This window comes from Emys orbicularis, chromosome 7 (assembly GCF_028017835.1).
Source record: "Emys orbicularis isolate rEmyOrb1 chromosome 7, rEmyOrb1.hap1, whole genome shotgun sequence".
Lineage (NCBI taxonomy): Eukaryota > Metazoa > Chordata > Testudines > Emydidae > Emys > Emys orbicularis.
This window is the reverse complement of record NC_088689.1, coordinates 43,873,347-43,897,303: the sequence shown is the minus strand read 5'-3', so window position 1 is coordinate 43,897,303 and position 23,957 is coordinate 43,873,347. Positions and strand designations below refer to the sequence as shown.

Genomic DNA, 23,957 nt, shown 5'->3' with positions numbered 1-23,957 from the left:
TCCTCCAGATAGTCCAGGGCACAATGGCATTGGGAGGCAGAAGTGCACGTTGCTTTGGGCAGCTTGGATGGTACCAGAAGCGTCTTTGTAAATGACTTGATCAGCAAGGTCCTGGCTGTGTAGCAAGCTAACCAGATTTCAAGGCTAGCAGATGTTTCTTAAAAATTCAGTATTGGAATGTGATAGCCACTTGTTCTGGTGCTGGCAACAAACTTTGCTGGTGGAGCTAAGGCAGCAGTCATGAACAGTTGGGGCAAAGTGGGGTATGTGCAGGTGTTACTTCATTGTCCTCACTGCTCTAGAGATGGGGACAGGATGCCTAAGTTGGAAACAATGCCGAATATGACTTCACCTTGTTTACACCGACCAGTCAGTCATGATCAGACTTGGGTCCACTAATGCATGTTTAAACACAGTAAGATTTCTTTGGGAGGACAAGCCCATCCACACAGAAAGACGCATTAGACCCAGTGTTACTGGCATCAACCTTCCAGTGCTTTGAAATGAAGCAACTGAGATATAAAACTTCCTTATTGATTCCAAAAGCATGAATGCCCCTCCTCCTGCTTCCTTCCCTCTCCCATCTATGCATACAGAGAGACAGTAGCTTACCGCTCCACATCCAGAATCCTATTGGTTTCTCTATTCACCACGTGGATCAGCAACTCTGTCTGGGCAGAGTTCACACGGCCCTTTTTGTCCACATGGAACTAAGAGAGAGAAAACAGATGCTCATGATATAGCCACAGGGAACAAGTCACCTTCTAGGGCAGCCACCCCAGGTTCTAGCGCACCAAAGGGCTTTGTGCATGCTATCAGGCCATGCCCATATTGGTTTTTTCATGGCACAGTTTGTCAGGAATTCAGAGATGGGGCTGAAACCCCAGTTCAGAACACATCCCAGAAAAGATCTCACTAATAGGAGACTGTAAGCCAGGGCTTCTTGCGATGCCCCATTAGTCTTTTTAAAGTTTTCATTTTGGGCCCATCTCTGCAATTTGCTCGCCTACTGCTTTGGCCATTCACCTTAGTCAGGAGGTCCTACACCATTAGCCAGCAAACTAAGGCCACTTTGGGTTTGAAATAAATGGCTGAGGCCCTCTTCCTTTATTCAACTGTTATGCCTCCTTTCCTGCTCCACAAAGACACGAACTGCTGTCCCAGAAAGGGCTGCTGTCATTGCCCGTGCATGCAGGGGCAGCACAGGCATTTGGGTTGAGGAGGAAACCAGGAGCTGTTGAGTTCTAATCCCAGATCTTCCACTGACTTCTTCTGTGAGCTTGGACTAGTCACAACCCCTTTACGTATCAGTTTCTCCATGTGTAAAATGGGGACAATATTACTTACCTCCCATACAGCCATGCTAGGAGACTGAATTAGTCTGTAAGGCACTTTGAAGATGCCCATACTTTATGTAACTGCTAAGAATTATTCATATAATAGACCAGCAGAGAAGTGTGTGTGTGGTGGTGGTGGTGGTGGGGACGTGGAACCTCTCACATAAGCACTCTCCTCTTTCCAGAACAATGATAAGCTGATATTTTTGTTAGCTCTATCCTGCAGTGTTCCCACTGAGCTGATACATTCTAACAAATCACAATGATCAAGTGTCCCCAGTCTGGCTATATCCCAACATGCTAACTTTCTAAACACAAACATTAGATGTCAGTCAAAAATGCTGCAGAAGACTGGATCCCTCTCTGCTGCCACTAGAGTTCATGATGGTGGGTGGTGGAGGAACAAGGCACATATTCTGCTCCTGTTTCAGGGGAGACCAGTTAAAAATAAAACCAGGGGGGTTCTTGAACCATCAGTGGTATATCAATCACTTTGTGGCTGGATTTATGTTGTAAGTCATAAAAATGGCCACACGGGGTCAGACCAATGGTCCATCTAGCCCAGTGTCCTGTCTTTCGATAGTGGCCAGGTTCCTCAGAGTGAATGAACAGAACAGGGCAATTTCAAGTGATCCATCCTCCATCATCTAGTCCCAGATTCTGAGCAGCGTGAGCCATGTTATGGCACATCAGAGTATATGCATAGCCAAGGAGCTGTTATTACCTGCACATCATCCGTGTTGACAATGGCTCCTGTGATGTTGGACAACAGACTGATGAACTCTTCCTCAAACTGCCGCACCTTGTCTGGGATCTCGTTGATGATGATTTTCACCCGCTGGTCATCCCGCAAGATGTAGATTCCGACAACGGCAGTGTCATTATGCCCTGCTAGGTCTGAAGCCATGACGTCTACCACAAAGTAGCCAGGGTTGTAGGCTGTGAAAAGGTCAAAGGTTCGCAGGATCCCATCCAAGTTACCTTTGGGGAGAGCCAATCCCAAGTCAAGAATTAGCCCAATAATTTTAGATGACCATCAGTAAATAAATAGACTCTCAGCTTCCTTTGTGCTTTTTGGGCTGGGTGGGGATTTATCCATAGCAGACAACCTGGCCCATAACATTATCTCCAGTGTGAACGTTATTTCTCTTCTTGTGCCTTGAAGGCTGTTGCCTCCTCACGCAAACCCACTCCTACTTCAAATGGCTCCCCAGCAAGGGACTGTTGAAGCCACAGCAGAAGAAATGAGAAAAAGAAAAAGGTGCTCCCTATCTGTGTGATGGACAGCACTGCGTACCTACTCTGAGCCACAGAAACAGTGCATCAATTTCAGCCACTGCTGTGGGAGGATCACATGTGGGACCAAAGAGATCTGAGATGGGAGGTCTGGCTGTAAACATATGACACCCTTAAACTTCCCCACTCGGACTAGCTAACTGTCATTTCGGTCCCTGCTTATGGGTGGGAAGGAGGGGAATGAGAACCTTTGGATCTCTGTGCTGTCTAGTGAGAACATCTCTGCTTGAGGCTCCTGTGGTGACAAATGGGTACTTACCAATACTGAAGACGCTGGCCACCTCCTCCGAGTCATTGGAGTGCTGCTTGATGTAACGGATCCCCAGGATGTTGTACAAGACCAGGCTATTGTTCCCCACATCGGAGTCCAGTGCCACTACCCTGATCAGCTCTGAACCCACCTTGGCATCCGTCGCAACCCCTTTTGGAGGTGGGGGGCAAGAAAGGAAGAGAAGGAAATGGAGTAGGGTATGTAACACGAATCTCGGGCCACACCCCGGAGTGAGGAGGTACTGTAAGGAAGAGTTTCCCCTGAAAATGCCAATTGCCATCATGGCAAAGAGGGATCCCTCACCCCTGCCGCCCACCAAAATAAACCCCTCACCAAGAAGTTTCCTTACCAGTCTTGTAGACAATATGCCCATTTGACCCCTGAACCCATTCAGTTTGCCTGGCTTTGCCAGTAACCCTCCCAAAGAGGGAGAGAAGCCAGGGCTATTATGGAGCTGCACAGCCAGACTCTTGTGTCAAATAGTCTTCATCAGCAAGTGAACCTCCCTGGGAAGCTTGCAGCTGACAGTATAACCGCCTGCTGCTGTCCAGGGCTTTGCTGGTAGATTGTAATTGGCTGTGCAGTATGGCAGGTTTTGGGAATGGAGCTTAGCTTGGTGGGTTAATCAAGGTCCCCTTCACTATCTCCTTGGAGAAGTTTGGGTTTCTCCTCTTGTACAGTTTTCCTTCCAATAGTCCCCATCCCAGGCCACGGTGATCTCAGCCCTCGCCAGCCCAGGATGCTCAGGACCTGAGCTTGTATCCTTGAATGGCAACCTCTGTTTTTAGCCCAGGGAAAACAGTCAACCAACCAGCTGGCCATCTTCTCGTAACACCACCTCTCTTACCTGCCGTGTATTCTGATTTAGAGAATCGAGGAGGCTGATCATTAATATCATCCAGAAAGATCCGGACTTCCTGCAGAGTGGTGTCTGTGCTGGGGTCCAAGGCCTGGATTCTGGCTGCCCTGTGACCTCTAGGAGGTGTCCAGTTCCTGTTACTGGAGGCTTTGACAATGATGGAGTAATAGGGCTCTGTCTCTCGATCCAGGTCTCGTAGCACCTGCAGCTTCCCCTCCTGGCTTAACTTGAAATTGTTCTCCCTGTTACCAGCTAGGAAGGGTAAATGGAATGCAGGTCAGTCTTACCTGTGCCCTAAAACTTCCCTTTTGGATCTGGTACATAAATGAGGAGCACAGATGGGCACAGAAATCCAGTTCAGACCCTAAACCTGGCCTTTCCCTGCCTTTCTCCAGACTGCCCTCCCTTCCCACAGGATTACACTGGGTCCACTCCAGGCAGGCCCAGAAATGGTGTCCAGGTCTCCTTGTCCTCACAGGAAAACATTTCAAAATAATGTATCTAGTTCCATACATTCACAGATCTTTTACAAACACCCAGTAAGATACATTCCCTGCCCTGACCAGCTCACTGAGTCTGCTCATGAATCCTGATTCTGGTTCTGCTAACGCGAAGGAATCTTGAGCTCTAAAACATCACCAGTTCTTAGGAAATCATATGATATTTTAACACACAGCAGGATATAAATGGAACACTCTGGATCCATTTCTGTATCTCCTAGAATTAGCCCCACTGATGCCATGACAATGGCTCCTCGTGTTCCCCTTACCACGCTACCTCACATCCACTGGTAATGTCCCTCTTTGGATAGCCTCTTATGTATGAATAGTCCTCTGCATAAATACCTCTAAACCTGCTAGGAAAAAGCAGATGGGAGGGGTCAACAAGTCCCCCATGGATGCACACATGAAGGCCACACAACTGATATCACAGCTCTCGCCTGGGATGTTCCTGTGTGGCATGGAGGGTGCTGGGTAAGGGCTCACAAGCTGTGCAGGTTTGTGTCTCTCTCTCTGTGTGTGTGTCTATTCCACGAATGCCAAGCCTATAAAGTGGATGTCTGTCTGTCTCTTTCTCCCACCCAACTTTCCCTGTCCCTTTCTTCTCCTTCCTCCCAGCTGAACTGGCCTTTCAGTTTAATTGTTTCATTTTCTTTAATTCAACTCATGAGCTGAGTTTCTCATCTTATGAAAGAGGTTTAAAAACTATCCCCCAAGAAGTGTGCTCACCAGAATAGGCTGTCACTGTGTGAAACATCACTGAGTTCACGTAAGGACTGACATCTCCCTACCAAAGGTTTAAACAGCTGTCAATGCACGCACACACACACACGCCGGTTGCCTTATTATGGCACCCTGCTACAAGCAACTTTCCTGACATCCCCTTTTTTCAGCTCCTAATTAACCCATGAAACAGCAGGATGGTATTTCTCTGGCTTAGCGATGCAGCTTCATACCATATGCCTGGTAAGATGTGTTGGGGTCCTTGATACGGAGTGTCACATTGCCAGATGGAATGTGATACTGTGCCGCTAGCAACCTGCTCTGTGTGACAGCTGCATTTTTCACAGGGTAAGGAGAGCAGGCACTGCCACTACTGCATTTACAGAAGCAATGTTGTGTTCATGCCAGGGCAAAGCAATATCTTATGGATTTTATTTTAGGACCATGGATGCCCTCTGCCTCTGCAATAGCTAAAATAACAGTACAGCCCCCGTGAGGCAGGAAATGGGGGAGGAGGGGAGTCTGTGGGGCCCATCTGAAGAGATCTAGGTAGAAACCTGGACACACATGCTGCAAGTTTCTAAAGGCAGTGAGTTGACATGATTGCCCAGCCACCTCGATTTTAAGCCACTTTAAGTCACCCCTGGAACAGCAGCATAGTTGCAAGTTAAGATCAAGGAGTATCTTCAGGCCTGTGTGATGGTCCAAGGGCTAGAATAGCAGCTTTGCTCCCAGCCAAGATAGTGATGCAATAGCAGAGTTTAGGGGTCACAAGGCTGGAATAGCCAGGGGCTGATGAAGATCAGGATGTAGGTGCTGTGACAGAGAGGTGTTGAGGAAGCTTGCACAGCAGCTGTCATTATACCTGGCTCAAGGTATTGCTCTCTGTCCTGCACCTTCACCAACACTGAGGCCTGGTCTACACTAGAAAATTAGGTCAGTTTAACTATGTCGGTCGGGATGTAAAAAATCCACACCCCTGAGCAGCCTTGTTAAACCGACCTAAGTCCCCGTGTAGGCAGTGCTAGGTCAACAGAACAATTCTTCCATTGACCTAACTATCGCCTCTTGGGGAGATGGATTACCTGCGCCGATGGGAGAACCCCTCCCATCGGCATAAGTAGCATCTACACTGAAGTGCTACAGCGGTGCAGCTGTGCCACGGTAGCGTTTTAAGTGTAGACAAGCCCTTAATTCATCCAAAATTAAAGCAGCAGCACAAAACAAACCACCCCACAGAGAAACTGGGAAGGGAAGCAACTCTACCTGCTATGAAGTAATAGACGATAGCATTGGAGCCCTCATCTGCATCCACAGCACCAGTGACATTCCCCACAATGGTACCAGGGCGGGAATGTTCAGGAACAGACAGAGCTTGATACTGAGGTCTCCCTCTCTGCCAGCGTGGGCCCAGGGAGAAGAGAAGGAGTGTTACAGGGGAAGGCAGTAGAGTAGTAAGAATAAACAACGATCATGATGTTATAGAGCTCACTCTGACCTCACGGATTGGAGACTTTTTCTCTCTTTGCCTTAAAATGCTAATAATAGACAAATCATAACAAACTTCATTCAAGTAACACCAAGCTCCTCAGTTAATCCCCAGGGACCACATTACTCATAGCATATACTACACATTGCACCCCCCAGGCACCATAGGGAAGGCTCCGGATTGGCAGCTGGATTGAGATGAGAATTTTTGTTTTTGTGGCTAATGTTCATTTTCACTTAGCACATTAACTGTCTGCTGTCTCACTAACTTCAGCGTGTCCTATGTCTACACAGGGATTAAAAACCCACGGCTGGCCTGAGTCAGCTGACTTGGGCTTGCGGGGCTTGGGCTCCGGGGGTGAAAACCACTGTGTAGATGCTCGGGCTTGGGCTGAAGCCCAAGCTCTGGGACCCTTGGAGGTGGCGGGTATTAGAGCTTGGGCTCCAGCCTGATCCTGAATGTCTACACAGCAATTTTTAGCTCGGCAGCCCGAGCCCAAGTCAGCTGATCCAGGCCAGCCATGGTCTTTTATCCCTGTGTAGACGTACTCGGATAGTCCATATCCCTTCACCTAGAACTGTCCACTGCAAGGGGACAAGATAGCTCTGCTTACAGGTGGTCTCAGAAAGATGGGTTCATTGTCATCAATGTCATCCAGTGCCACCTGGAGAGGCTGCATGGTCTCATACGCGGGCTGGCCCTGGTCACATGCCACGATGATCAGCTGCAGGAGAAACACACACGCAACTTTAGTCACACGCTTGCCTTTTAAGACTTTGCAAAACACTAGCAAATGGGGGGGCCCTACTGCAAGCCAAGAAGTTAGTGTGATGCTGTATGATTGAATATGAACATTTATATCATTGATATTATCACTGTTAGACAATTGCAACAGATCTTGTACAAAGTATGTCATGTAAGGTGTCAATGGAAAAGTTATGGTTCACTAAGTATGATTATCCTGTTTATATGCATGTATCATTTTTGTATCTGAAGTTATGAATATTGGCTATGTAGTGACATCATACATATGTATTGTATTCCTGGGTAACACCCACCAGGTAAAATTTACATTAAGGCCAGAGAGTAATGTATTGATGGCCCATCAAAGACACTTGGCCCTCACAATGGGCCATAGAAGAACCTCATTCTGCCCAGATAGATCTTCCTGTGGATGCCTCAGCAAGAATATGGGCAATGGCTACACCCTGTGAATCATCAAGCCCTGTAAGGACATGTGATATGCTCAGGTGACCCTGGACTCCATCTTGAGATAATAAATTTCCAGGCACATGGTAGAGGATATAAAATAGGGTTACCATATTTAAAAAATAAAAAAAGAGGACACTCCACAGGCCCTGGCCCCGCCTCTTTCCCCACCCCCGGCCCCAACTCCGCCCCTTCCCCAAAGTCCCCGCCCTAACTCCCCCTCCTCCCTCCCAGCCACGCGAAAAGGGCTGCCCGAGCGCTACCGGCTTCACGGTTTGCCGGGCAGCCTCCAGACCCTGCGCCCCCGGCCGGCGCTTCCCCAGCGCAGCTGGAGCCCGGGAGGGGAAGCGCCCAGCCGGGGGCGCAGGGTCTGGAGGCTGCCCGGCAAACCATGAATCCGGTAGCGCTCGGGCTTCAGGCAGCCCCTATGCCTCCGGACCCTGCGCTGCCGGAGCAGAGCAGCTGGATCCCGGGAAGGGAAGTGCCCGGCCGGCGGCTCGGGGTCCGGAGGCACGGGGGCTGCCCGAAGCCGGTAGCGCTGGCTCGGGCAGCTTGGCTCTTAAACAGAGCCGAAGAGTCAGGGGAGGAGCAGAGCAGCTGGAGCCGGGGAGGAGAAGTGCCCGGCCGGCAGCTGGGGTCCGGAGGCAAGGGGGCTGCCCGAAGCCGGTAGCGCTGGCTCGGGCAGCTTGGCTCTTAAACAGAGCCGAAGTCTGAGTCAGGGGAGGAGCAGAGCAGCCGCGGGAGAGGAAGTGCCCGGCCGGTATTTTTCCCGGACATGTTCGGCTTTTTGGCAATTCCCCCTGGACGGGGGTTTGATTGCCGAAAAGCCGGACATGTCCGGGAAAAAACGGACGTATGGTAACCCTAATATAAAAGATCCCTGAGATATCTCCATTTTGCCCTTTCCTGCTCTGATTCTGTGGACTATGGACTTACAACTAAAAGGACCATTTTGAAATATGGACTGAGGACCTTCCAATCTTCTGGAAATTACCAGAGAGACTTTACAAGTTAGCAGTTTATTCCATCACTGCTACAAACCTGATGTAAGGACTTTGCAACTATTTGTATGTATATGATCTGTTAGCCATTATTAACTCTCTTCTTTTAAACCTTTAGTTTTAGTTACTAAAAGGATTGGCATTAGCGTGATTATAGAGTAAGATCTGAGTTATATATTGACCTGTCTATGTGGCTGATCTCTTGGGATTAGAAGGACCCTATATGTGATTAAACTGCTTTTCAGTAACCATCATCATAGAGTCCAGTGTCTGGGTGGTGAGACAAGGGCTGGAATGCCTAAGGACAGGAGCAGTGCCAGGGTTTTTGCCGCCCTAGGCGGCAGTGCTCTTCCTTTGAGCATTCGGCAGCAGGTCCCGGAGCGAGTGAAGGACCCGCTGCTGAATTTCCGCCGAAGACCCGGAGCGGAAGGACCCCCCGCCGCCGAATTTCCGCCGAGGACGGCAAAATGCTGCCCCCCAAATCCTGCCGCCCTAGGCGACTGTCTAGGGTTGCCTAGTGGAAGCGCCGGCCCTGCCTAAGGAGACTGCATCTTTGGCTTCTTACTAACCAATGTGGTGAGACAGAAGTTCACTTTTGTTACTGGCTTGGTATAACCTAATGATAGAATACCCACCACTTTGGGGTGAGTCTGCCCTATTTCTCAGCACTTTGTCCTGAATTTGGCTTTCTCAGCTGTCACCCACTGAGGCACGGGGACAGTTAGGGACTGAGAAAAAGGTGAAGGCTGATAAAAGAGGTTTTTTCTGGGCTAGGTATAGCAAATGAAAGATAACAGTGACCCTATGTCTTGGAGCAAACGGAGTGGTATCGGAGAACGTATTAATATCATGTTCCCCTCAGCTGTCAGGCTGGTAAATCTTTTGATACATTTGATAAACTAGGGAGGTTTGTGCTCAGCAGCCAGGGGTGAGCTGTAGACCTAAAATTACTACAAGTTGAAAAACGTACAGCCCCAACATTTAACCCCCCCCTCCAAAGGCCTGAGTGCGGCATGCGTATCACCCTAAAGGTAGCTGGATTGCAGATGATTTCTTTGGGGGGGAGTTGCAATGGCACACAGCAGCCCATGACCACAGTTGGACAGGGACAAGGGTTGGGAGGAATACACCAAAGTGTCAGAGAAACAGTTCATCATCAGGACTTGCAGTTTCTAAGTTACTGCTTCCTGCTATTTTTATTATTTGAGAGGTGAGATTTTAATTGTGAAAGTGGGAAATGCACAGAGAGAGAGCCTAACACAGTGAGATCAACCACTGTGCAGGACTCACCCATACCACTCGGGGGAAGGTTTCTATCCTGACCTGCTAACAACCCCCGCTATCGCAGTTCTGTCTCCACCCACAGATCTGCCAGTGTACCCCTGTCCTTTTCTGCTGCATGACCAGTCCTGAGCCTCCATACAACTCTCCCTCAATCATAATATGTTTCATTTCCTGTGATGCCAGGTCTGAGACAGAGAAGGACAAACTTGGTAACAGTTTTGTGATATGGACAAACAAGCATGTGGACTACATCCATGTCCCAGCCACCACTCCTTTTCCCAGACTTACACTGTACACTGCTTGTTTCTCTCGGTCGAGCCTCCTTGCTGTCTGGATGAGTCCACTGCTGGAGTCGATGCTGAAGTACTCCCAGTCTTTATTCCCTGCTCCAGTTTTCAGTAAGTTGTACTGTACAGCTCCATTGAGACCCTCATCCTTGTCTGTGGCATAGACTTCATACACATTGGACCGGAGAGGTATTTCCTATTCACACACACAAGCAGAATATCAATCCATGTACAGGGAGAACACACACCAATAAATCTCCCAACTCCCCTCTCTACAGACCATGACAAGAAGAGTGGCCTGCAAACTACTTAATGGGAACCCTGTCCATTTCTGCAAGCACCCACAAACATTTCAAGAGAGTCCCTGCTATGAACTGTAAGGTGATCCAGGACAAAATGCTGGCTTAAATCACACCAGTAAAATTCATGCACATCTCCACTGTACAGCTGCACTGCTGACAATATCCCTAGCTCTCTTGTCTGTTTGCAATGCTTCTATCTGGTGGCCAAGGCTGCTGTTACAGCTTCAGACATGCAGGAGTATACGGGATAGCTTCCAAAGGAGTCCGGGAACACAAACAAAGGCATCATTTTCTACACCTGAAAAACAGCCTCATTGTCTATCTGGGCTCTGTATGAGCTAAGCAGAGCTTTACGTAGACAAGAAACTGTTTAAAATATCAGTGTTTCAGTCCCCAGATTGAAGACCTCATTTATAAATACACTTGGCACACTCTGATCAGTGGTTTCTTTATTTTGCTTGTCTCCTGAAGTTTCAGTTCTCTAAAGCTACCCTGAGAGTCCCCATTAATTTGCTCTCCTTGAACCCCTCATGAGACCCTGTGATAGGGACAGGTTCTAGCAGGCTATAGTGATATATTTTTCCAATATTTCAAGTAAAGGTCTTTAGAGAAAGGAGGACCTTAACAGTGGAGCCTCTCAAGATGGCTGAGTGGGGACTTCTTCTGACTATAGGATGAAGCCCCTTTGCTTAAGGTGAGTGCGAGCTGTCCACCAGGGGTAAGAATGAAGGTTTTGGCAGTGCTCCTGTGCTTTTGGGTGCTCTTGCATGAGGCCACCCCCACAGCAGTGACTAACAACCTGAGGTAGAGAAGGGCATCCTGGTGTTGACAAATGGGACTTTTCAGTCTCCTCTTTTCCTTAGGCTGGCAGCCATTATCTCCCTCTCTCACTCCTTTGTCTATTGTGCAAAACAGCAACTTTCAAAAGTACAATCCAGGAGTGTCACAGATGCAGACATAGCCACCAATTCCAGGCTAAGAAGGACTGGGCAGGGCTTCCTTAAAAACCTGTGTATGCTGTGCACTGATTAGCCTTTGGGGGTGTTGCTGAGGGAGGTGAGGGGATTCTCTCCAATTTTCTTTCCAGTGCCTCATCTGGGCTAGAGAGCTACCTTGGCATCATGCCCAGTGCTAGCCAGACCAGGGAGTGAGATATCTGATCAAAGAGTCAGTCAAAACTAGGACCACAATAGCTAATGGATTGCTCCTTTGGAAATCTGGCTTGTTAAATGACATTACTGTCCAAGTTAGTGGGGACACAGTTGCTTCTCCTGGTTTTACATCTTCCAGTACAAGCCCCTCTGTTGACATCTTAATGACACAGTGCCAGTAATCACCAGTTTAGACATCTACACCACTGCACCATGTTAGCAGAGTTTACCTCTTTAATATGCAGGATAGTGCCATTGGGTGGCCGGACAAACACTGGCCGGTTATCATTAATGTCAATGACCTCCACCTGGAGCATGGTGGTTCCCCACAGAGGTGGCCTGCCTTTGTCTGTTGCCACCACTGTCAGGTTGAACCTCTCATAAGACTGCAGGTGTCTTCGGGATGTGATGAGCCCGGAGTTTTTATCAATCTTGAAGGCCTCTGGGGACAGAAGAGACAAATCTATCACTCTGGGCTCTCTGCAGGAAAGACAGTATTATAAATTATTGTATGGTATAAATTAGGAACCAGGCTGGGAGAATGAAGCAGTTTAGCCATCTAAGGGATTCTGGCAGACAGCTGAATACACCATAATTCACTGGTTGAAAATCATTGGCTGCAGCACCCTCGGTCATATCAACACACTAAATCTGAATCACTGTAGGCTTCAGGACCCTACAACCATGAGTATATTGTTTACAGAGCACAAACACTTCCCACTGCTATCCCTGTTCCAAGTACATATGCTCTGAAGTGCTGACATCCTAGTGGCATGTTGGAGTTTCAGAGAATCCCTTAAAGCCGCAGAGAGGCTGTGGCTGATCTCACTGAAAGATTTAAAGCTCATAGGTGTTCTCATGTTATTTTCAATTCCTCCTCTATTCTACTTGCAGCCCTCTTGATACTGCGGCAAATTGGGGGTGAACTCACAGGTTTCAGAAAAGTGGGGTTTTCCCTCCCTTTTCTATATACATATGCAGGCTCTGACCTTGTACCTACCACCCCCCAGTGATACTTAATACTCTGGAATTCATGCTCTGTCAGTATCCACCTCAAAAAACAACCTGCCCTCCACCCTTTCCTGGTTTTTATTTATGTAAGAGGATGTACAGTGGGCCCACTCCAGGAGCAGGAACTCGGGAAACAGTTAACATTTGTGTAACTAGGAAGTCTGGGAAGTGGCAGCCTTGGGTGTGGTAGACAAGAGAGAATCGGAGACTGAGCAGAAGTGGAAAGGTCTGCAGGGCTGCAATGCACGACCTCGAAGGGAACAGAATATTCTGTGGTGCAGCCGTTGTGTGTGCATATGGCCCCAATGCTAACTTATTAGCACGTGAAATGGGAAAAATGATTTGGTCTTTGTGTCCTCTTAGATCTCTCCAATTTTAACTCTGTGTTTCTGTATTTTCCATATCTCTCTGGAAACATCCTTTGTGCCTCTCCCACCACCTAAATGCCTAGTTTTGCTAGTGGGGCTGCATACCCACTCCAGGACCCTCGATGCTGTAGGTCACCACTCCATTGTCACCCTCATCGAGGTCCGTGGCTGTCATGGTGATCACAGACGTCCCCGCTGGCTCATTTTCATACATACTGGTGCTGAACTGTTGCTTGGCAAACTGGGGCCTGAAGTCATTGATGTCCAGAACCGTAATCAACACCTTAAGTGAAAGCAAACTGGTCATGTGGATAAAGGCACATAAAGGGGCAGAGAACCTGCAGTGACCCTATCAGACAATAATACCTCCTCTTCCATAATACTTTTATCCCCCTTCTTGCTCTCTATTTAATTTTGTTAAACAAAATGCTGACTGACTCCAGCAATAACAATGGCCATTGCCAGGTCTCCAAGCACCGCTAGGAACAATGACTACAGCAGCCCACACCTAGCAGGAAGGGAAATAGTTGCTTCAACAGAAGCTGCCTGCTAGTTACCAGACAGCCCAGCCCCTCATCAGGGGCTTCTCCCCAAGCTGAGCAGCAGCCTCTCTACTCACACTAAGGAAAACGGTGCCTTAGCAATGGTGTAGGGGGCACGACAGACTTCTCCAGTGATGGGTCAGGCGGTGGATTATTGCTCAGAGACAACCAGGCGAGATAATTTTACTAGTTAATAGAAAAGCAGGGGGCCTTGTCAGAAGTCCCTGCCCAGAAAACTTGAAATCCATTGCTCCTTACAGGCCCTTCAGAAACTGCCTTGTCCCTATAACCAGCTGAAACTGCTGCACATATAACTGATTCGCAGGCAGTTATGTCAGCAGGAGAGGGTAGAGGAGGTTGCTCCAGATATTGTGGCAAGTGCTCTGGCACTGGCGTGAAAGGGCAGAACTGAGAGCTCAGAGCCGCTGAGTTTCTTTTCTACCATGCCTGACTTCCAAGAAGCTGCAGCCTGTAGCATGGTCAGCAGTCCCTTCCATGATCCAAGGTCAGGACTTAGAGAGAGTCTGTGCAGTGACTTTAGGCAGCTCTGGCTGTATTCAGTTCTGGGAGCTAGAGATCCTGAGAGAACTACAGGGTCAGTCTGTGTCCAGTAGCCTCAAAAAAAACCCAACACCCCTCTTTATATTCATTACAGCCGAGATCTGTATCTTACTACACTCACTACATAGCCCAGAGGGATCTGCACTCTGCATGCTCCTATCTCTTGGCCACACTGTATCTTCTGGGGTTGTTTAAAATAAAGACTGCAGTAAACTTGCAAAGTCATATTGCTAGAGAGTAGATGTGATATGATCACAGCTGCATCCATTTATCACAACTGCACTGCTGGGCTTGTCTGGACACTGGCATGCAACCACTTCAAATGCTACATTGTCCCCTTACAGTATAACATACCAGTGACTCTGCCCCAAATCCCATCTTGAACTGCTGGCACTTTCTTGTGGGCGCTTCCTCTTTTATACTGTTTTTTTTCCCCTCGGGCTTCTGTGCTATTTCCCTCATTCACTTGCTCTCTGATTTTTCTTTTGCCACTTCCTTCTTGAACTCATATGCTCTCTCTCTCTCTTTCTCTCTCTTACACACACATATACACTTTGCTGCTCTCTTTTCCCATATTCTGTACTCTGCAAAGAATCATAGAATCATAGAATCATAGAATATCAGGGTTGGAAGGGACCTCAAGAGGTCATCTAGTCCAACCCCCTGCTCAAAGCAGGACCAATTCCCAACTAAATCATCCCAGCCAGGGCTTTGTCAAGCCGGGCCTTAAAAACCTCCAAGGAAGGAGACTCCACCACCTCCCTAGGTAACGCATTCCAGTGCTTCACCACCCTCCTAGTGAAATAGTGTTTCCTAATATCCAACCTGGACCTCCCCCACTGCAACTTGAGACCATTGCTCCTTGTTCTGTCATCTGCCACCACTGAGAACAGCCGAGCTCCATCCTCTTTGGAACCCCCCTTCAGGTAGTTGAAGGCTGCTATCAAATCCCCCCTCATTCTTCTCTTCTGGAGACTAAACAATCCCAGTTCCCTCAGCCTCTCCTCATAAGTCATGTGCTCCAGACCCCTAATCATTTTTGTTGCCCTCCGCTGGACTCTTTCCAATTTTTCCACATCCTTCTTGTAGTGTGGGGCCCAAAATTGGACACAGTATTCCAGATGAGGCCTCACCAATGTCGAATAAAGGGGAACGATCATGTTCCTCGATCTGCTGGCAATGCCCCTACTTATACAGCCCAAAATGCCGTTAGCCTTCTACAGTCCGAAGAATGCACACAAACCCATGGAGCTTTACACCTATGGCATAAAGATGCATCTTAAACCCATCCCAGTGTTGTGGCGTGGTACCTGCACAGAGTTCTCTCGACGGTTACTAGAAATGTCCCCAGGGTTGTCCCTTGCTACAGCAGTCAGCGTGTAGTGATCCTTCTTCTCTCGGTCCAGGGCCGACAGGACATAGATATCACCCTGCAATACACAGACCTTCAGAAAGCGAGTGGCTGTTTGCATGCCATTTCTATGGTAAGTTGACTGCTGGTTAATACCAGGTGATTAGTTTAACAGAAATAGGAGAAGGACAGAAGGGAGGGGGAGAATCCCCTTCTTCAGGCTTGACTCCTCTTCCCTTTAAAGGGGAGGGGGGCTTTAAGAGTTCCTCCTCCCCCCAGTTTCCCACGATATATAATGAGATTTTGACCCCAGAGGGCATTCTGTCAGCAGCAGTCCCCTCCCATTTAAAGTGCTCCTGTCCCATATCCCTGTTGTTAGTGCAGTACAGCTCCATTCTTCACCTCTTACCGTGTTGGGGTTTATCCCAAACTTGCCCTCTCCATCTCCCAGGTTGTACTGGATGAGGGCAAAGCGCCCGGAGTCTGCATCAGTGGCCCTGACCCTTAGGATGACCGTACCCAGTGGGACATCCTCAAAGACTGGCTTCTGCAAGTGCAGAAAGAAGAGGAGGAGAGTGAGGGCAGGTGAGTGAGGGTTTGACCCATCCACACACCACTAAAACCAGCAAAGCATTCAGAAAAATCAGTGTGTTTGGAGGATGAGTGAATGGCCTCTGTTCTTTTTATGCAGGGGAGGTACTGCTCTGGGGCTTGAGGGTGGGGTCTAAAATGCTCTCCGAATTTTAACCACCAGATTCTGCAAATTTTAAGCTTTCATTTAAAATTTTAAGCTTTCATTTAAATGCTATGAACATTCAACCCTTCTGTATGGGAACAACCCCCCCAAAACTGAACTCAGTGCAGCACCTATTAATCCTGAGTCTGCAGAGAGAGAGCCTGAAATAATGGCCCTGAGATAGGTGGGAAATGAAATACACACCTCACTAGGTGCTCACTCTGAACCTAATGATGACAAGGTAAATATCAACATTATTATCTACTTCACTTCTTACCATTTTAGCAGAAGCATACAGTTAACATTCTGCCAATTGACTCTTAGCTAAACATTCAGGGCCTGATTGTCATTTGCACAAAGACCCCTTAAGAAGTGTCTAATCAGCAGCTTTGCCCGTGGTTTTATTAGTGTTTTGCTCTCCCCTGTGTATGGTTCTCATGGGATTTTAACTAGCAAGCACCGTGTAGTACACAATATTTTGGCCTGCAAACATCCAGCCTGCCGCAATGGCCAGGTATGTGCCCCTCCCACCTTGTCAGCCCCCAGCAACACACACACATTCTGACTGTTAAATCCCATTCACCTGGTAAGACGTCTGGCTGAAGATGGGATTATTGTCATTGATATCCACTATCTGGAGATACACTGGGATCTCAGCTGATCTCCGAGGAGAGCCATTGTCTGAGGCCCGGACAGTGAAATTCAGCCATTGCACCTCTTCATAGTCCACCGTGCTATTTGCAATAACCTTCCCTAGAGAGAGCAGACTCTGAAATGAAAACCCCTCCGAGCCCTTTCACCGCTGGCCTGGCCATACAAGACAGGCCGATAACTGTCATCTCATTTCTATAATGTCCATTATGGAGGGAGGGAGAGGATGTTCCCATAGTTCTACATATGCATGGATCATGAAAACTCCCATAGGATGGGTTCCACTGCTTGAGACAATCACTTCCTCACCATCACTGGTGGGATCAGGCTCAACAAGGCTGACCAAGACTCTCTGAGCAGAGCCACTGTGGGGGCCGGGGGTGGGGGAGAACAGGGAGAGTTGGTCTAAGAACGTGCTAGCTGTTCAATGCTGGTGCTGACAGCTGTAAGGAGACAGCCTTGGTGATTAGTGTCATGCCTTCAGTGATCTCTTGGCATGTGAAATAAGGAACCATTCAATGTGAGTAAGGATGGCTGTAATCTGGTCCTCTGTGAAATGGGCTGTGTCAGAATTGTACAAAGGTCACCAACAGATTAGTCCTCACCTCAGCATCTGCATTCATCCCCTCCCTGCTGTCCCTTTGATAAGATTTAGAGGCTCACAGGTGAGAAGAGGGACTCCTAAATTCCCCCACCTACCTGCTGAGAGGTCTTCAAGTCGGGCATACCCTTCAGGTGAAAGGTTCAGCAACTCATAGGTGATCTGTCCATTGGCACCTTTGTCTGGGTCCACCGCAGACAAGGAAATCAGGGTGGTCCCTGGCGTGGCTCCTTCCACGATCCTCTCAGTGAAATAGGTGGCCCCAAATGGACGGAATCGGGGAGTGTTGTCATTGACGTCCAGCACGTTCACTGTCAGCTTAGCTGCGAGGGCAGGGGAGGCAGAGATGGGGGGTGAGAGTAGATGGATGGGGACCAGATGAAAAAGAGACAGGATGAAAGAGAAGCAAGTGGAGAATGGGAGAGAGAGAGAGAAAGAAAGGAGGGAAGGTAAGTAAGAGGTGTGTCAGATTCTCAGCTGATGGAATTATGCAGCTCCACTAAAGTCAACGGAGCTCAGTTGATTTGAGGACCTGACCAGAAAGTTTAAGTTTAATATTCATTCCTTCATGGAGAGCTCCGGGCTTTTGCAGGAGCTGCTCTACCTGCAGCCTGAAGCCCTCGCTTTGCCTGTTTTTGATGCCTAGTTCATTGCTGGGAGAAGGGAAGCGAAGTTCCACCAGCTGCTTCCAGAAATAAGATGGGCCTGACTTATTCAAAGACCCTACAGCAGACTTGAACAATTCTAGTCATTCACATTGCACAGGGCAAGTAATTTTCTCTGATAGGAAAGTAAAAGATGAGTAGTTTTTCCATCACCATGATCCTGGTAAAGGCACTTGGGCCTGGGCTGGTAAACTCTTGTAAGAATTTTGCAAGGCTGCCATCACTGACAGCTTTCTCAAAGAGCTGCTGTTAGACAGAACAATGGAGTCTTCCCAGGCCCGCTGACAGCAATTCCAGGCCCCAGGGCAGAACAGTCAATGGGCCCCCAAGCACGCACAAGCCATGCCCGCGCGGATGTGGTCCGCCTGATATTTGAGCGGTGCTGCGCCTGTGCTGGCTGGTGCCCAGCGAGCTGCTGGCTGCACTGTTTTTGCCCAGTGAGCTGCCGGTACGGCCAGGGTTTCCACATGCCCATCTGGTAGGGTTGCCAACTGTCTAATTGTGAAAACCCAAAGATTCTACCCCGCCCCTGCCCTGAGGCCACTCCCCTGTTCTGCCCCTTCTCCAAGGCCCCGCCCCGCTCACTCCATCCCCCCTCCCTCTGTTGCTCGCTCTCCCCCACCCTCATTCACTTTCACCAGGCTGGGGCAGGGGGTTGGGGTGTGGGAGAGGGTGCAAGCTCTGGGAGGGAGTTTGGGTGTGGGAGGGGGTGAGGGGTCGGGCTCTGGGAAGGAGTTTGGGTGCAGGGAATGGGCTCTGGGATGGGATGCGAGAGGGGGTGCAGGGTGCAGGCTCTAGGCTGGGGTGCAGGAGGGGTCAGAGGGTTGGCGCTTACCTCGGGTGGCTCCCGAAAGCGACTGGCACACCCCTCTCGTAGCAGCTCCTAGGTGGGAGGGCCAGGGGGTCTCTGCGCGTCACTGCCTGCAGGCTCCGCCCCTGCAGCTCCCATTGGCCACAGTTTCTGGTTAATGGAAGCTGCAGAGTCAGCGCTCGGGGCGTGTGCAGCATGCGGAGACCCCCCCACCAGGGGCTGCAGGGACGTGCTGTGCTGTCCGCTTCTGGGAGTGGTGCAGCGCATGGGTGGGCAGGAAGCCTGCCTTAATCCCACTGCGCTGTCGGCGGTGGCCAGGGGCTCCCGGGCCCTTTTAAATCGTCCAGGCCCCTTGGCAATTGCCCCCTTTGCCGCCCCCCCTGTTGGTGAGCCTGAGTCTTCCTACCCAACAGGTAGTAGGTCATCAAGGCATCCAAGAACTCCGGACCAATGACCTCAGTAATGGGCGTTACTAGGTGTGGTACATTATTTATACAAAATTAAATACCAGTTCAGTCGTACTCAAAATCTAAGAAAGCCATGGTTAAGGCAGTGCTAGAATGGGTGGGATATCCAGCCTGATCAATTATAAGCATGTATCTTACCAATAGCAGACCTCCCAGCAGCCTATAGAAATAGAGACGCAATGAAGCATACCCTCGGATCACAATATACCCTTCCGGCTAACAGCATTTTGCTCATAGTCACAAAACACCTACTGCTGTTATAGCACATGTGAGCTTTCTTTCAGCATGGGGCCTGCAATATAACAGGGGGCTGTTTTGTTAGTGAAAAAATAGATTTCAAAAATAAACCCATGGGGATCAGCAGGAGGAATAATGCAGCTATAAAATGGAGGAAGCATCCTCTGCTATTCCAGGTTTTGGTCCCCCAATCCTGCTCTCCATCAGATCATCTCCCTCATGCAGCATTCATTGCTTTTCTAGTTCTGGGTCCCCGCTTTGCCCTGACCTGCACACCCGCTTTTACTCTATTCCTGGGATCTCCTTTAGCAGAGGCTGCAATCATGCCAAACTGCAGCATGGTTTGATAATGTGGAAATACAACCATTGGGGGCCGTGCCTGAGAATCCATCACTTCCTTCTAGCATAACCACCAACAGGGTTTGAAGCCAGGTCCTTAGCCAAAAAATGCCAATGCCGAACTGAACTGCGGCCCAGCCCGACTCTCACACTGGAATGTGAGCTGGCTGGGCTTGTCTGCAGCAGGAGTTCTCTTACCATTTGGCACGCTGACGGAACGGTCAACGACATCGCTGGCATTATCATGGACAGAGATGGTGACTTCATACGTGGCCACTAGCTCCCTGTTTAGGGAGGACTTAACCTTCACAGCTCCTGCAAAGCAGAAAAGGAAAGAAAACCACCATTTACATAGATTGTAAACTCCGCAGCGGCCCTGCCGGATTCCTCTAGGCAGAGGGGCACAGAGTACCAACCCCAGGAAGCCTTCTATTACCCCACAAGCCTCTCTGCCCCTGTGTGGTGGCCTCCTGCCTTTCCCTATGTCATTTATAGATTAAAAGGAAAAAAGTCAACAGGCAAAAATCCAGCTCTCTGCTAAAAGCACCCCCACACCACCCTGCCTCAGGATGGAGCTAAGTAGACATCAGTCTGTTTTAGCAACTGGTGCGTTTGTGCTGGGGACGGGAAGTGAATTCTGAACTTTGGGGCCAGATCTTCAGCTGGTGTCAATTGTGTAGCTCCACTGAAGCCATCAGAGTGACACTGCTTCACACTGATGGGGATCTAGCCCTTTATTTCACTCAAAGCCCTCGTCATGGCCATGGGGATGAGACGTGCAGGTCTCTTCTGCCTTTTTTATGAGTCAGCTTTCCACACCTGAGTCAGTCCTGTTGTTCCATAGCACAAGGCCCTGCGTCACGAAGAGACCGGAGGCGTGCGATCTGGGACTGCGGTCTCACCGGCAAGTGAGACGTCCCTTACGCCCACCTCTCTATACACCAAAACATGGCAAGCAAGAGATCACTTACCCGAAAGATTCCCCCCACCCACCAGCAAGACACTGCTGAGGGGGTGTCTGCGTTCAGTTTGCGAAGGCTAAACAACAGTCAGCTGCATATGTCAGGGCTGCTCCCTCACAGCGTGAGACAGCCAAGCACCCAGGCAGTGATGAGAGTGATCATGGTTATGACTGAGATGGAAGGGAGACAATGGATGAAGCGGACAGAGGACTGACTGAGATTGACACACAAACAGAGAGATCAAACCTGCCAGGCTGGGAGCCATAAGGAAAAGAAAAGGCTTAGTTAGTTAGTTAGTTGGCAGTGCAGTGCTGTCAAAGTGCAGCTGAGAGAGAGGACAAGGAGAGTCAGAAAGACTTAAGAGAAAGGAAGAAAAAGACAGAGAAGGGTGGCAAGAGCAAGAAAGGGCTAAGGAAAGACAAAAAGAGAGAGAAAGCATGACGGGGGAGGGAGGGGGAGCGAGCAGACGGGGATGGGAAGAAGTAGAAGGGGGAAGAGAGAGGCACAGCCATACAAACAGTTTCTCTTGTTCTTGTACCTGTTTTAAAATCCACAGCAAATGCTCCTTGCTGGCCCAGCACTAGAGCATTGGTGTCATCCTTGGCCAGAATCTCAATGATGTAATATTCTAGCCGGGGGTTGAGATCTCTGTCTATTGCTGTGACCTCAGCAATGATGGTGCCAGGCACTGCTGACTCAAGCACGCTGACCGTCTGGATCGGGTTGATGAATTCCGGCCGATAATCATTGACGTCATCAACAAGGATGTTGATGGTGGTGGTGCCAGAGAGAGGGGGCATGCCTCGATCCACAGCCAGCACTGTCAGTCTGTAGGTGTCCCTTTCTTCCCTATCTATGGTGATGTTGGCCACTCGGATTACTCCGGAGTTGGCACTGATCAGGAACTTATCCTGAGCTCCACCCTCGATCCGGTAGCTCAACTGCTGGTTGAGGCCGCTGTCTGCATCTGTAGCCATTACCTGAAGGACAGAAAAACCTGGGGGGGAGGAAACCCATACTCTGACATTTGAGGCTTTTTCATTCCCCTAGGTCATTTTCAGCAAGTGAACCGCCAGGCTGGAACAGTCCAGTGATTCATCTAGTCCACCATCCTCTCGCTGTGAGTGGCTAATGCTGGAGGCTGCAAATGAAGCTCTAGTACCTCTATAACTAGACTAACTGTGTAACGCTTTACCACATAGGGAAATTTCCTCCTCCCTAAGCTATGCCCTAAGCATGAGGAGTGATAGCCCTTGCAAGCACACAGATAAAAACCAAGGGACAGCTGCAAGCAAAGCAAATAAAGGCATAGATAAAATCAAACTGGTGTCTGGCTTATTCATCAGGTGTCAGAGGAAAGTGCAGAGGGGAAATCCCAGTTTGCTGGTGTAATACAAACAAGAGAAAAACCTGGACAACTTTGTAAAGATGATCGGCAAATTCTCCTTACTGGGTCCGACCCATGATATTGAGAGAAAACTGAGCAACATACATGTATGTAAAAAGAACAGGAATACTTGTGGCACCTTAGAGACTAACAAATTTATTTGAGCATAAGCTTTTGTGGGCTACAGCCCACTTCATCAGATGCACAGAATGGAACATACAGTAAGAAAATATATATACATACAGAGAACATGAAAAGGTGGAAGTTGTATCTTCTTACTATATGTTCCATTCTATGTATCTGATGAAGTGGGCTGTAGCCCACGAAAGCTTATGCTCAAATAAATTTGTTAGTCTCTAAGGTGCCACAAGTACTCCTGTTCTTTTTGCGGATACAGACTAACACAGCTGCTACTCTGATACATGTATGTAAACATTTGACATGCAGTACCAGAACTATCTGTACAAATCCACATTAGTCAGATGGCAACAGGAACATCATGTTCTCGGTGTCACTGGAAGTATGGAGAAGTGCCCTACTGTGCATAACCCCATTATGCCAATGGCGACATCAGTGGTCTGGAGTGTGCAATCAGACGGTGCACAATGCAAACACATCACACCTACATTATGAAATGAGGAAAACCTGCAACCCTTGAAAAAAATAAAATTGAGCTTCACTCTGGTAGGTCAGCTCCTTGATGGAGTTGAAGTCTTGTAGCCCATGATTATTACTATGGACAGAAGAGACTTTCTCCCCTCACCTGTAAGCTGTTATGCTACTGGCGGGGCACTGCCAACATAGCCCACAAGTCTCCAAACTCCCTTTATGCAAAATCCCTTCGCCCTCACAGACTGAAACTCTGAATCCTCCCAGCTCTGATATCTTCTGTCCTTTTGATGTCCCCACAGCTGGTTTCTCCATCCCAGTCCCCATCTCCATCTCTGTCCCATTTCCTTCCCACACAGTGGTATCAGTCTGACCTGGGGGGCTGTTTTCCTGCAGTTGCACTGTCACCACCGCTGGGTTAAACGATGGCCTGTTGTCATTATCATCCAGTATGGTCACAGTGAGCCTAGCAGTGCTGTTCAGCTTGCCAACATCCTCTGCCACCAGTGTGAGCTCAAGGCGTGGGTTCAGGAAAGCTTCCCTGTCAATCACTCTGCCAGGTTTTACCAAAATGACACCTGGAGGATAGTAAAAGTCAGCCAGGAGAAAAACAACCACCAAGAGGCAACTTCAAGAGAGGGTGCAGACTGGACTCAGGTGTAATCCAACAACTTTCAAACACTGGAAACATCTGTGCCTTGGAACTGACAATGCTACCCAGTAGCTCTATATTTCAGACAGAGCCTATTTTGACAGGGCACCTTATAACCAGGGTGCACGTGGCTAGCTTACCTGTTCTGTTGTTGACAATGAAGAGGTCCGTTGGCATCCCCAGCAGCTGGTACCTCACCAGTGCATTGATGCCCTGATCATTGTCCAAAGCTAGAACTGGACCATTGAGCACTGTGATGGGAGTTCCTGAATCAAACAAGAAGTGTTAGCAACTGGTG

General features: G+C 48.9%; 1 protein-coding gene across 1 annotated transcript in view; it reads right to left on the bottom strand.

Moving 5' to 3' along the window:
* Positions 1-23,957, bottom strand: part of CDH23 (cadherin related 23) — a 547,959-nt gene that overhangs the window by 7,058 nt on the left and 516,944 nt on the right. Inside the window, exons 45-61 of the mRNA XM_065408191.1 lie at positions 23,800-23,925; positions 23,382-23,585; positions 21,550-22,008; positions 20,248-20,364; positions 17,629-17,853; positions 16,862-17,031; positions 15,952-16,089; positions 15,502-15,621; positions 13,194-13,371; positions 11,940-12,151; positions 10,258-10,452; positions 7,089-7,199; positions 6,253-6,382; positions 3,752-4,015; positions 2,893-3,054; positions 2,062-2,318; positions 613-710 (exon numbers count right to left, since the gene is read on the bottom strand). Of these exons, the coding sequence (XP_065264263.1) occupies positions 613-710; positions 2,062-2,318; positions 2,893-3,054; positions 3,752-4,015; positions 6,253-6,382; positions 7,089-7,199; positions 10,258-10,452; positions 11,940-12,151; positions 13,194-13,371; positions 15,502-15,621; positions 15,952-16,089; positions 16,862-17,031; positions 17,629-17,853; positions 20,248-20,364; positions 21,550-22,008; positions 23,382-23,585; positions 23,800-23,925 (3,166 nt within the window). The remainder of the gene's footprint in view (positions 1-612; positions 711-2,061; positions 2,319-2,892; positions 3,055-3,751; positions 4,016-6,252; positions 6,383-7,088; positions 7,200-10,257; positions 10,453-11,939; positions 12,152-13,193; positions 13,372-15,501; positions 15,622-15,951; positions 16,090-16,861; positions 17,032-17,628; positions 17,854-20,247; positions 20,365-21,549; positions 22,009-23,381; positions 23,586-23,799; positions 23,926-23,957) is intronic.